Consider the following 12,740-nt stretch of genomic DNA (forward strand, 5'->3'; position numbering starts at 1 on the left):
AGTTAAAACAAATACCAAAAAACTTTAATGCTTGAAAATGAATAGACTAAGATACATTTTAGTTTATTTTACTGGTGAAAAACATATTTAAAATATTCAGTAAAAGAAACAATTCCCTTTTTACTTTGGAATAGTCCAGTTTGGCTCCTGGCTGATGCAAAACATCATGATGCTGTCCGTTCAACTATCTAACAAACCACTGAGGACTTTGCAGTACAGCTGGGTTTATAGCAAGATTAGATTGCCCTCTTTGTTGCTAATCAACTGGCTGCATTAAACTTTTTTATTTCCTTCCCCTTCACTGTTCTAAACAGTGGGTTGGGTTGATATGTCACATAAAATCACAATAAAATGCATCATAATTATATGATTGTAACATAAACCTGTGGGAAGGTTCAAAAGTTACATCTACAGGGCACCGTTTACTAGTGTACACCCAAGCAAAAATGGTTTGTGAGACTGAATGTGTAGTGTGACTCCATGATTTCAAATTGCCTCTCTGACTGACTTTGGTGCCAATTCCCCCAGAGGCCACGCAAGGAAATTCAAGCTGAATGTTATTATTTCTATTGTTAGCGTCCTAATTCAGATTAATCCAATTTTATTTCAGCCAAGAAATTATGATTTGACTAACTCTAAGACTGCGACTGACTGGCTACAGTTTAAACATATGTACCCTTTGAACCTGATCTCTCTGTTGAACACTAGGTGGCAGCACCGCCCCTCCGATGTCTGCTCACTGTCAGAAAACCATAGAAGGAATTAGAGGAGGAAAAGAAACAGTTGGCTTTCTGTTCACAAACAAGGTTACACATTCATCTTAAAGGTATGTTAAATGACTCTCATCTTTCTTGAACGAAATATGTTAAATGACTCTGGCTCTCGCTTTAGCCCGTCTCTGTTTTTAAGCTCGTCTGAGCTGAAAGGAAGAGGAAACAGGCGCTAATAATAGCAAGTTCAGTTAGTATCATTGGCTAAGAGTTAGCTTCTGGCGAGCTAATTGCGTTCAGACTTGTTGTTTTTTATCTTTCATATTTTTCTTCTGTAAGTAATGCCATATTTAATGAAATAATTTCTAAGTTGGACTCAGAAGAAGCTAATATTACTCATATTTGTCTTCCTGCTTCCTCATGCTAACACCCTGGCTGCTTGCTAACCTTCGTCGTTTCAAGAAAAACATCAGGAGCTTTCAGCAGGACTAAGATGATTTCTTGTGTGACAGCCAGGTTACTGTCAGAAAAGTCTGCTTTTAAATTTCTTGTTTCTGCTCACGGTTCAGATAAACTCATGTTGACTGCGTTAATCATAAATAAAGCTGTGATATTCATTGTAATTTATGATCTATGTTTGAATATGTTCGTGTAAGAGCAAGCTTTATAAGTTTAATTTGATCAAATGCCGAACAAATACAGCCATTCATCTGCAAAACACAAGTTACGATGCTTTGCTTTTTCTGACGAATTTCTTCAAAACATTAAGGTTTTGCTATTATTCAAAACTATGTAGTTGTGCATTATCAATTATTGACTCTCGTACGTTTAAAAAAATCAATACAGATCCATATCAGGCATTACAACCTTTACACCTTAATAAAATTTTTAAACAATAGATTACAAAAAGCCTTTTCTTCTGTTGTTGTACCTGAATGATTAGATTAATATTTAAAATGGAATATTTGGTGTAAAAGCAAATGCTCCACAGCTTTGGTTAGTAGAGACTGAGCTCATTGTGTTTTCTTCTTGCTTTGAGTTTTAATGTACTGTTTTATATTATCTTATCTTTTTTTTTTTTTTTTTTTTACAGTGTCTGTTACTTGGCTTGTGATAATCTTTAAATGGCACTCCTTATGAGTTTTATTTTACTTAGTGGCCTTTTCATTGGCATCAGAGTGCAGGGTTTGAATAGAGATGAAACTTGGATAAAAGAAAAATAGAAAAGCCATGCAGGATTTTCTGTTTTCATAGTTATGTGCTACTTTGCCTTGGTTTGTAACATTAAATCCAAGTAAACTACATAGATGTTTGTGGTTGTATAGTGAGTTAAAATGTGAAAAAGTTCAAGAAGTATGAACAGCTTAGCAAGGCACAGTTTCTGCATCTTGATGATGAAAGTTTTGTTGGTTAAATAACAACATTGAATATTTCTGGCTACTTTAGGAGATAAAATGAGTTAAAAATCTCATTTTTACTGACATCGGTGCCTTTATGCACTGGGAGAAAATCTGGTACAGATATAGTAACATTTTACTAACTTATGTTACCTTATATTTATTTAGACTTTAAGGATCTATTTCTTTGATTGAAGGGGCTGTTTTGTTTTCTGATCTGTTTCTTTTCAGGTGGCCGATTTCATAATGTTAGCTGTGAGGAACCCCAGTTTCATATTGGTATGAGCTAATGGAGGAAACTCTGCAGCAGATCATGGAGTTAGGGAACTTTTGTCCCCTTTCAATCTGACAACTGTAAGGGACATGGAAAAGGAAGAGATGGATGATGAGGAGGTTTGTGACGGTGGTTTTGTCTCGGAGCAGCAGCAGGCTGGAGAGACTGATGAGTGCACACAGGAGGATAATACGGTCCATCTCAACTCTCAGGAAACTTCAGTTATTGACCCTGGAACGGGTGAAGTAGAGTCATGTGAATCCATGGAGGCTAAAGAGGACGCAGAAGAGGTTTCAGAAGGGTTTGAACAAGATTTGGATCATGAAAACCCACAGCTTATCAATCAAGAAGAAGATGAAGCCGCAAAGGAGCAACAGATGAACGGAGAGTCCGGCTGGAGGGCGCTGGGAGGCGGACGGAGGTGCAAGTTGAGGAGCGGCAGCTCTCTGTTCGAGCAGAGCTTTCAGAAAGGCAGCATCCCGTCCAGCGGAAGTCGGCACAAGCAGACTCGCAGACGCAACCATCACCACCATCAGCAGAGTCGCGGTCGCAGGCGGACGGGAAAACAACTTTTCTTTGCTTTCAGAGAGATGCTGTCAGACTCCCTGAGCGTCTGGTGCATTTCCTGCGTCCACATGCTGATTGAGATCATTGTGACATTAACTCACAACTGCGGAGTGGGAGTGGAAATGGGGGTTTTGAAACTTTACAACTGCGGGAAGCAGATTGTTGTTAAGATCACCGATCTGCCTGGAATGAAAGCAGACTTTAGCCGGGTTTTGAAGCGGATGAAATGCGCTGGAGCAGACCTTTTGGACAAAACTATGAGGACTCTTAAGTGGATAAAGTCAGCCGTCTCCTCTTGTTTGAGACTTTTCTGCGCTTTAGTTATTTTCAGCTTCCAGTGGGTGAAGGGGTTGCTGCTGCGTGTTGGTGGTGAGCGGGGTAAACGCTATTGGATGGCTTTTCTGGAGTCGCGGGTCTGGAAGAGGCTGGCGTCTGTGTTGGAGAGAGTCCGGAGCTGGTTCAGGAAGTATCGCAACACACCGTCATCGCCCTCGTCGCCCAGCAGAGCCGCAAGAGGGGAGCCAAGTCAGGAACTGGAGCGACTGCTGGCGCTGGCCGAGGTGCCAGAGGGGGAGCTCGACCCCTTCACGGTGCTGGGCGTGGAGGTGCATGCCACAGAGACGGAGCTGAAGAAGGCCTACAGACAGCTGGCTGTCCAGGTGTGTGTGTGTTTAATCTGGAGCCAGGAGCCTTTTTCACCCTTCTTTACTTCAATAACCTCGACTTTTGTGCTTTCAGGTCCATCCAGACAAAAACAAACATCCGCGAGCCGGAGAGGCGTTCAAGGTTCTGAGGGCAGCCTGGGATATTGTCAGCAACCCTGAGACACGGCGAGAGTATGAGCTGTGAGTAGGAGAAAGTCACCAGACCCCTGAGGAACAACGCACTGTTAGGAAGGACATCTTGGCATGAACATACAATAAATACAGTTTCTTGATTTTAATATTTTTCTTTTCTTGGCTTTTGCCATTTGCAGCTTAGAATTTATTACAATTCTCAGCAGCCTCATAAACTTTTGTTCTATTAAAAAAAATGCTTTTTTGCTTTCTATATAAAGATGTATTTTTCCTTCTGTGACAGGAAGAGTAACACTGAAGCCATTTACTCCGGCTGAATGTGACCAAACCTGAGCTTTTCTATTTGTGAAGCTGGAAAGAGGCAGTATTATGTTAAAACGCTTTTTTGAGGTTTACATCATGTTATAATGTTATTCCCTCATCAAAAACATATAGGGAGTGTTGCCATGATTCTTCATATTTGAGAAATCCTCCAATCTGCCATCTCAGTTATTCAAGGGTGGCTAAAGGATTGCTAATACAAAGCACACCTTGAACGCCACATCTGCAGAGCTTATCACACAAACTACTGCTCAGTGCAACGGCTGTAAACGGCTTCAAGAGGAGCATTGCTGTGATGATGTGCAGGTGCAGGAATCATATTTGATATTTATAGCATTTTTATAGCAACTGAAGGGAACATAATTACCTGACTGTGCTATAAAACGACACTTTGTGCCTGGAAAACACAATACTCCTTTAAAATGTTGTCACTGAGCAAATGGCCTGACAACTGACAGTTTGCCTGCATTTTGAGGAAGTATTATGTGTAGTTAAGGTGTCACCTACTTATTTTGACTTACCTTTATGTTAATTACAGCCTGGGAAAATAGCCTTGCATTCTTAATTGTGTGATATGAAAAGAAAAACAGCTGCTAAAAACTGGTGAGATTGTTGATACAAGATCAGAAAATGCATCCTTTCTTCTAATGAGACAAATTTTTCTCATCAAATAAATTGCTGGACTTCCCAACAGAACCTAAACATGCCCAACTGTTTCCCACTGAGGGGGAAACATGCACTGCAGTGAGAGATTTTACAATCTGCAGCATCACTTACTGATTTATGAGTTTTAAGGAAGGCCTCATCCAGTCTGGAGTTCTCTGTTTAGTAAAATAATCACATTTAAAAAGTACAGCATATTTTTTCTCTCTCTCTTTGGTCACTTCTGCATTTGCTTTCATGGCTGAAGAGAAGACGGCTACAACCAAAACCAAATCTAGCTGCTTGGATATGCTGGTTTGCATCTGCTTTGTGATTCCAGTGCAGAGAAAAGGCAAATACGACGTATAAAAACAGTTGCCGAATTCAGAGAATATTCACATTTTCCGCCTTAGATTTGTTTAGCAGGGAACTTCTGAATTGTCTTGAATCACAAGTTGTGTCTTTCCCACACAGGAAGCGCATGGCAGCAACCGAGCTCTCAAAGTCCATGAACGAGTTTCTCACCAAACTGCAGGATGACCTGAAGGAAGCCATGAACACCATGATGTGCACAAAGTGTGAAGGCAAGCACAAGTACGTTGATGCGCACCTGACATCACTGTATCGACACATGACATCACTGTATCAACCCGAATCCCTGAAGCGTTCAGTGTTTCTCACACCGGAGTCGTCGTCGTGAACGTTGTTCCGCTTCACTGGTTTCTCCTTCATGACCCGTGTGTGCAGGCGGTTCGAGATGGATCGAGATCCTGCTGAAGCCCGCTTCTGTGCTGAATGCAGCCGTTGCCATAGCGCCGAGGAGGGAGACCTGTGGGCCGAGTCCAGCATGTTGGGTTTACGCATCACGTACTTTGCTTGTATGGAAGGAAAAGTGTATGACATTACAGGTGAACGGACGTTTTTATCAGTTTATTTCTGTCTAAACTCAAGACTAAGACGGACTTTCAAGATTGTGCTTCTTCATGAGAAATACTTTGCTTCTACCTCGTAAACATTTATAAGAACGTCTCGCAGATTAAATAATCCGTCATCTGATGGTTAACAGCATAGAACATGTGGAAGAAGATGAAACAAAATCTCAACCCTTTGGAAACTGATGCTGAACGTCACCCTAAACACACCGCCTCCATGGTGAGATACAGCGGTGGCACCATCATGCTGAGGGAGACTCTGTTCCTCTTGTCAGAGCTGATGGTAAACTCATCGGATTAATTGATCAATAAATTAGTGAAATTATTGTCAACTAATATAGTATTTAATTGAGTATACAGACTCACAAAGGCCAATTGCTGAAAGAAAAACACAATCAGAGCAGTAATTAAACTCTACGAAAATATAAACATTTTTGCATAAAAGATAATAAAAAATACAAACTTTGTGAATATGGTGAACCCAGAACTCCTCAAGTTAGAGAGTTTAAGCTACTCTTGGTTCAAATTGGGTATAGAAAATCTCCTATTAAGGCCCTTTTGCTGTCAAACTATTAATCAGTTAATCCATATAATGGTCAACAAATCAGCCCTGTGCTGTATAAATATTAATTTTAGCAGAAAGGACTAAAACGCTTTTCACATGTTGATGTTGGAAGTATTTTTTTTTAACTGCAGATAAATCCTTTGCTACAAATGATCAAGTGTACGCTGAAGGACTGCTCTGTCGTTTCATTTTAGGCAATACATTTTTTATGCCCTTACTTAAAAAATAAGTAGTTTATTTATTTGGATGTTTTTTAAAGTATTTCTACTTTTGTATGAAAAATAATTAAGTGGTAAAATGAAAAAAAAAATTACACAGTGTGCCAGTTTTATGATTACTAAAATAAGTTGGTTGGAGCCCTAGTTTGAATCAAATCATATTCATGTGTTAAAATGGCCCAGTCAAAGTTTAGACTTGAATCCAATGGAGATCACGCAGCAAGACTTAGAGNTATTCTCAACTCAGGAATACAGGGCAAATTGAGAGTTTTCAGGTTGAAATTCTGACTTCATTGCATGTTTTTGTTTTATTTTGAATGAAAATCCCCCATAAAATTCACTTCTGAGTACAGAGGCAACAAGCCATGAAGGGAATGGTGTGTTATTCATTTTCAAACATGAGGAAAACAAGAGGATTTAATGCAAAATCAAGTTCTATCACATGTTTAAGTGTGTGTGTGGACTTAATGTGCTCCTGGTTCGAATAGCGCACGTGTGTTGGGATAAAGGATGTGAAAGTTACAGTCTGTCACCGTGGAGTACAAAACTTTATCCCATGATGTCAATATATATTTCTCCTCAATTGATCCTCTGAGAAGGAAATTTCACCTCTACTCTCAATTTCAATCATTCATCATTATGAATTTTCATCTGTTAAAACAACACAGAATAATATTGATATTGAGTCTTTGCTATAACATCTGACTTAAGCTCAGACTGTGCCTGCTACTTGTCCTTTTAATGACACTGTGTCTTCTTTTGCCTTTGAAACAAATAGCAGCTCTAGAACAGTATTAATCCTTCACTTTCCTGCTTGTAAGTTACTTAGGCCAGAAACATGTTTTGTTCTGGGTGCGTTTTTAGCACAGGAAGGTGATTGTTGGCTCGTTGCCTCATACCTAACGATCGGCGCTTTCTGTGTAAATAAATACCAAATGAAAATGGTGGCGACAGTCTAAGGCTTCATGATTTCATCAGCAGAACAAACCACTGCAGCTTTTATTTCTGTCAAAACGGTAAAAGACTGCTTTGATCTTGGCTTCTCTAGCCTCAAGGACCAAATACCTTTGATTTATGGTAAACGAGGTTGCTAAGAGAGTTTTATACCGCAGGTCAGATGTTAACTGCTTATCCGTCTCACTTCAAAAGTCCCTTTAAACGTGGGTAAGATGTTGGTTGGGTTGAACTGAAAAAGTCAGAGACTTCTTGAATATTCCTTCGTAAATCTTTAACCATCCCATTTATAATCTACCCACTTTCAAATTGAAGACTTTTTTGGAATCACATTTGTTTATGCCTTCCAGAAATTTAGAAAATAACCCCTAAGTCATTCCTCTACCTTGTAGTAACAGGTTTAATCTATATTGAACAATCCAGGTATGGGAGTCTCTGAAAAGTCACCTGCCGAGTGAGTTCCCTCTGGCCCCAGGCTGAGTTTCCCCGCCCGGTCATGTGACACCATCCGAGCCAATCGCAGGCCTTCGTCCATTAGAGTCTGCTGTATTAGATGGCGGCTCCAGCTGGCGGGGTTCGAGGCGTCAGTGTGGGGACGGGGGGACGGAGACTGGTTGCACTGGGAGCTGGAGTCTAACAGAGCAAACAGAGCTCAGCTCAGACTGTCTTTTCTTTCTTTGTTTTATTTTAAAATAACTTCTAATGTAAATTCAGTGTGGAGCGTTACCAAGCGATACGCAGTCAAGGCTCTCTGCAGACAAGCTGTCTTCATCTGCTCTCTGAGTCGCTCCTTCAGATCCCTCCACTCCAAGGAGCGATGACTCAGACACGATGACCTTAAACACACCACACAAGCCCGCTCATGAACGACTACAAACGAGGAGACCAGATGAGCTCTAATAAGCAGCGGAAACAGCAACAAGGATTCACCTCGTGTCTCGCTCTCTTCTGAGACAAACCGCTGCTCTCGTCAGCATTTGACCTGCAGCAGAGACAAACATGAAGATGAGGTTGCACCTCTTGTTTTGGAGCTTTGAAAGTGTATTTTAACTAATTTAAAGTAACAAAGTTCAAAGTGGAAAGTAAAAATCATCAGAAAATCCCACATAAAACTTAAATTGACAAATTGCGACACTCTACCAACAGGGAAGAGTGTTTGTTACACTGATAGTTTTAGCTGAACTGACTTTTCAAAACATGAGTATGTGATTTTAAAAAGGTTACATTTTTAAATGTTTAATTTACAATGGTAAAATTAACATACAAACAAAAGGGAAGAAAACATTTAACTTTAAATTTCTAGAGTTTTAAATATAGACCCAGTCTTTTACATTATGAATAATTGGAAGGTTTCTTGGTTGATGTTTGCTAAAATCTTTTTTAATCTCAAAAGGTTTTCCTAAAACTTGTATAGAAATGCAATCATGAGTGAGTTTTCAATGAATATTTTTGTTACTGTGAGTTGTATATTTCTGTGTCCAACTCAACAACATCTTTCTGGAAACGGGCATAAAGATGTTTTTTATAGCGTAACATCTTCCCCTCCTTCAGATTGAAACTGTGAGACTAATACTTCGCAGTGCGGTTGCTTAAATTGATACTAAAATTCTACATTTTTGTATTAACTCAGCATCTTTGTGTCAAGTTCTAATTAAGCTACATTTGCATCTTCAGGTACTGGCACAGAAAATACCACAGTAAATTAAAGTTGTGGAAAAGTGAAAATACGTACACAAAGAAACGTCTGTTGAGGTCTAAATGTGGTTTCAAGGTGTTTGGGGTTGCTCAGATGTGCTAACCAAAACTGACTTTTAGCATCAGGGGATTTACAAGCTGGAAAAAGTTACTTTGTCAATGTATATGTATCAGGGCTGGATAGAAAGAAGCGCAGCCCTGCTTTGAAAATGTATGAAAAATGTATCAATAGATGTCCAGTCTTTGCAAGGAGTGAGGCGTGAATGTCACTGAAATACTTACCTTGCATGTTTGAGTGTGGAGGTGTAGGCACATTTCCTGGCCACCTGTCGAGCCAGAGAAAAGAGCTCCACCCGTCTGAGCAGGAGAGCGTTGTCTCTCATGCAGAACTGGGCAGCAGCTTCATTGATGATCAACTGGGGAGGGAAAAAAAAAAACAGTGCGTGAAGGACTAATGGGTGCTTTCAAGCAGGCAGCTTTAGTTTTTCTGAGTTTACCTCGTGGTGTGTGAGCTGCTTTCCCTCTCTCCTCTTGGAGTCGAAGCGACCATAAATGAGGCTGTATTTCCGGATCTCCTCCTCCTTGTTTGCATCCTGCGAGCCCATTCTGAAGATGTGACCCACGGTTTTTGCCATTTTCTTGTTCATCCTCAGCAGAGTCTTTACCTCTGTGGGGTCTGACCTGGGCAGGGTCCTATAGAGTCTCTCCACACTCTCCACCACGGCCCTGGCCGTCTCCTCGTCCAGCTGCCCTCCTGGCCAGGCTGACAGGGTTACTGGAGCGAAGGACGCGGAGGGCACTGGAGATGTGGAAGGACCCGGAGGACCTGCGGACAGGAGAGGTGGGCTGTGCGGTTCCTCCTCGGCTCCAGATGCAGAGGCAAGAGCGCCATTCCCATCGGGGTCTGGGCTGAGCCAGTGTGGGTCCATGGGGGAGAGTTTTTCCCTGTAGTGTGTGTCCGGCGGCTGTGGCGACGCCTGGGAGCAGGGACTTCTCGGACTGCCGCTGTACATTGGGGTGAGACATGCCCGGTCCTCTCTCTCACAGGGGGAACCAGGTTGCCCGTTGCTCAGAGCCTTTCTGTGCCCGCCAGCTGACCCACTGGAGCCCGTCCCTTCGACTTTGAACAGCGGGATCCCCCCAAGAGGGACATTAGCGACGGGCTGACTGAAAAGGGCAGGGTTTGCCGCCCAGTCGCGGAGAGCCTTCTGCAGCCTACGCACATGCAGCGGCTTGGTGGCCATGCCAACCAGGGCCATGATTTCTAGGAACTCCTCCTCGGCAGCCTCGCAGAGCTGTTGCACGTCGTCACCGCCTTGCTGGATGAAGGTTTCATAGTAGGCCAGCAGGTTGGCCCTCTGCAGCACCCGGTAGAGTTGCAACTCCCCAAGGGTGCGTGGCAGAGACATAGCACACAGCACTGGAAAGGTCAAACAACGGAGGGGAATCGCATGAACCTGCAGAGAAAGAAGTACTGGAGACGTTAGTTACTAAAGTGAAGTCTCTGGCATGAGGTCCAAACATAAGTTCAAAAGCTTCTCCTTTGCTTTCAAGAAGTTCCTGAAGTCTTGTGCTCTAAGCAAAAACCTCTCTCTATTTTTCATGCATGCCTTTTCTCATACAACTAAAAGTATTTAGATAGATATTTTTTCTTACCTTTTCAGGTTCCTTGTGAAGATCTGTTCCGCCTAAACTGGGAATATATTCTCTCCAATGTCACGGTTCGCAACTCCCGGAGCGAAACTGACAAAGAAACACAATATCAGCCAGTCTTTGAGACAGGAGCAGCACACGTTCAGACAGGAATTACTTGGATCACTGGCTCCTCTCTAAAGCTACAAGAGGAGGACACCCTGCTCGGCGTCACATCGCGCTTATTATCCTATTCGTTACTCTTACCTCTCGCCGAGAGCCTCCACGGCGCAGATTTGCCGTAGTAAATCCCCTTTGCGTATCGCTCCTCGGCTGATATCACTGGCAGAAATCCTCCTCCGGCGCACCGTATTGGTTGCTGGCTGCCTTTTTTGCCGTCTGTGTGGGCTGGAGAATGACGGGGGCGGACTGCAGCACGCCATCTGACCGAAAAAGAGCCTTCCTCTCCCGGTAGAGAGGCGGCTTTCAAATTGGAGATGTGGGTGGTGGTATAGTGGGGGCTTGAAATTAACCCTCATGCGTCTTCGAGATTAGTCCTTCATGCAGAGGCTTCAGGGGATTCCCGGAGGTTTACCGTGTCAAAAAGACCCTCCAACTAAAGAGTCATCGTGGAGACTCGCCTTTAAAATGGCCAAGAAATGAGGGGAGACTGCGTTTCATTCTTATTATTCTTAAAAAGACGGAATTTCACAAACTCCACCGCATTTTACTTGGTATTTAAATTGATAAACACAAAGTAGTAAAGTGGAAGGACAATGATTTGGATTAAATAAAATATGTATGTTTTGCAAATAAAATTTGAAAAGTGTGGCGTGAATTTAGATTCAGCTGAGGTCTTTGAGATATATCTGTCAGTGTTATGCATCTAGAGAATGAAGATTCTTAATTTAATTTATTAAATTTAACTCTGGGCTTTGACTGGACCATTCTAACTCTCATCTTGCCAGTGTTAATAGAATCAATTGGAAATAAATGGTCCCTGAAATTGAGACATGTCATTCTGTTTTGAATCAAGTTAGCAAAAATAAAAAATAAATCATCAAGTTGGTAAAGAGGGCTAGCCCTGTTCTACTCTGAGTCCTCTGGAGATAATTGTACAAAAAAGAGGGATGTTTGTTTTACAAAACTTTGATCAGCTTCCGTGACCCTTCTGGAGAAAAATATTGCCACAGCATCATGTTGCCTTCACCATGTCTCACTTTGGATTCTGTTGACAAGGTGACAGCAGAGTAAGTTTTCCATCACACAAACACTTTGCATATTATGTTAAAACGTTAAATTTTCCATCCCATCTGACCAGGTCATTTCTCTTTGCTTGTGTCAAGGTGTAAAATGAAAGTAACATGGCTTTTGTTCTACAAATAAACTTTGTTCAGGGGTGTTTAAGTGTCAGAGTAAAATGTGTATCATATCCCAATTAAACACAACAAAGTTTAGGATTGCAAGGTGACAAAATGTGGAAAAATTGAAAGGTTGCAAAAGCTTCCAGGCCTTGGTATAAATAGCTTTAGTACTACATTAAGTTAAAACAAATACCAAAAAACTTTAATGCTTGAAAATGAATAGACTAAGATACATTTTAGTTTATTTTACTGGTGAAAAACATATTTAAAATATTCAGTAAAAGAAACAATTCCCTTTTTACTTTGGAATAGTCCAGTTTGGCTCCTGGCTGATGCAAAACATCATGATGCTGTCCGTTCAACTATCTAACAAACCACTGAGGACTTTGCAGTACAGCTGGGTTTATAGCAAGATTAGATTGCCCTCTTTGTTGCTAATCAACTGGCTGCATTAAACTTTTTTATTTCCTTCCCCTTCACTGTTCTAAACAGTGGGTTGGGTTGATATGTCACATAAAATCACAATAAAATGCATCATAATTATATGATTGTAACATAAACCTGTGGGAAGGTTCAAAAGTTACATCTACAGGGCACCGTTTACTAGTGTACACCCAAGCAAAAATGGTTTGTGAGACTGAATGTGTAGTGTGACTCCATGATTTCAAATTG

At 41.4% G+C, this 12,740-nt stretch overlaps 2 protein-coding genes across 4 annotated transcripts; one reads left to right on the forward strand and one right to left on the reverse strand.

The window, feature by feature from the left end:
• The first annotated feature begins 679 nt into the window (after window positions 1-679).
• Window positions 680-5,735, forward strand: LOC103144364 (dnaJ homolog subfamily C member 14-like). Of its 2 annotated transcripts, XM_016675986.1 has the most exons (6): window positions 680-826; window positions 1,173-1,226; window positions 2,339-3,607; window positions 3,687-3,793; window positions 5,183-5,302; window positions 5,456-5,735. In XM_016675986.1, the coding sequence occupies exons 3-6, from the start codon at window positions 2,471-2,473 to the stop codon at window positions 5,718-5,720; spliced, it is 1,629 nt and encodes a 542-aa protein (XP_016531472.1). In that variant the 5' UTR covers window positions 680-826; window positions 1,173-1,226; window positions 2,339-2,470; the 3' UTR covers window positions 5,721-5,735. The 2 variants fall into 2 exon arrangements, with proteins under 2 accessions (XP_016531472.1, XP_016531471.1); XM_016675985.1 differs by lacking the exon at window positions 1,173-1,226.
• Window positions 5,736-7,379: 1,644 nt separating this feature from the next.
• LOC103144299 (NGFI-A-binding protein 2-like) lies at window positions 7,380-12,239 on the reverse strand. Of its 2 annotated transcripts, XM_007561212.2 has the most exons (7): window positions 10,972-12,239; window positions 10,729-10,815; window positions 9,570-10,529; window positions 9,355-9,488; window positions 8,308-8,359; window positions 8,105-8,213; window positions 7,380-8,010 (listed from the first exon to the last, which is right to left on the reverse strand). In XM_007561212.2, the coding sequence occupies exons 3-7, from the start codon at window positions 10,479-10,481 to the stop codon at window positions 7,778-7,780; spliced, it is 1,440 nt and encodes a 479-aa protein (XP_007561274.1). In that variant the 5' UTR covers window positions 10,482-10,529; window positions 10,729-10,815; window positions 10,972-12,239; the 3' UTR covers window positions 7,380-7,777. The 2 variants fall into 2 exon arrangements, with proteins under 2 accessions (XP_007561274.1, XP_016531475.1); XM_016675989.1 differs by lacking the exon at window positions 10,972-12,239 and having other exon boundaries at window positions 10,729-10,953.
• Window positions 12,240-12,740: the final 501 nt, after the last annotated feature.

This window comes from Poecilia formosa, unplaced genomic scaffold (genome assembly GCF_000485575.1).
Source record: "Poecilia formosa unplaced genomic scaffold, Poecilia_formosa-5.1.2 Scaffold124, whole genome shotgun sequence".
Taxonomy (NCBI): domain Eukaryota; kingdom Metazoa; phylum Chordata; class Actinopteri; order Cyprinodontiformes; family Poeciliidae; genus Poecilia; species Poecilia formosa.

Excerpts from the sequence above, each read along its gene's own strand:
- LOC103144364 (XM_016675986.1), top strand. The coding sequence starts at position 2,471 with ATGGAAAAGGAAGAGATGGATGATGAGGAGGTTTGTGACGGTGGTTTT. Across the intron at positions 3,794-5,182 it reads ACACGGCGAGAGTATGAGCT|GAAGCGCATGGCAGCAACCG; the intron begins GTGAGTAGGAGA and ends TTTCCCACACAG. Across the intron at positions 5,303-5,455 it reads AAGTGTGAAGGCAAGCACAA|GCGGTTCGAGATGGATCGAG; the intron begins GTACGTTGATGC and ends CCGTGTGTGCAG.
- LOC103144299 (XM_007561212.2), bottom strand. The coding sequence starts at position 10,481 with ATGTCTCTGCCACGCACCCTTGGGGAGTTGCAACTCTACCGGGTGCTG. Across the intron at positions 9,489-9,569 it reads AGCAGCTCACACACCACGAG|TTGATCATCAATGAAGCTGC; the intron begins GTAAACTCAGAA and ends TTCCCTCCCCAG. Across the intron at positions 8,360-9,354 it reads TCCACACTCAAACATGCAAG|GTCAAATGCTGACGAGAGCA; the intron begins GTAAGTATTTCA and ends TCTCTGCTGCAG.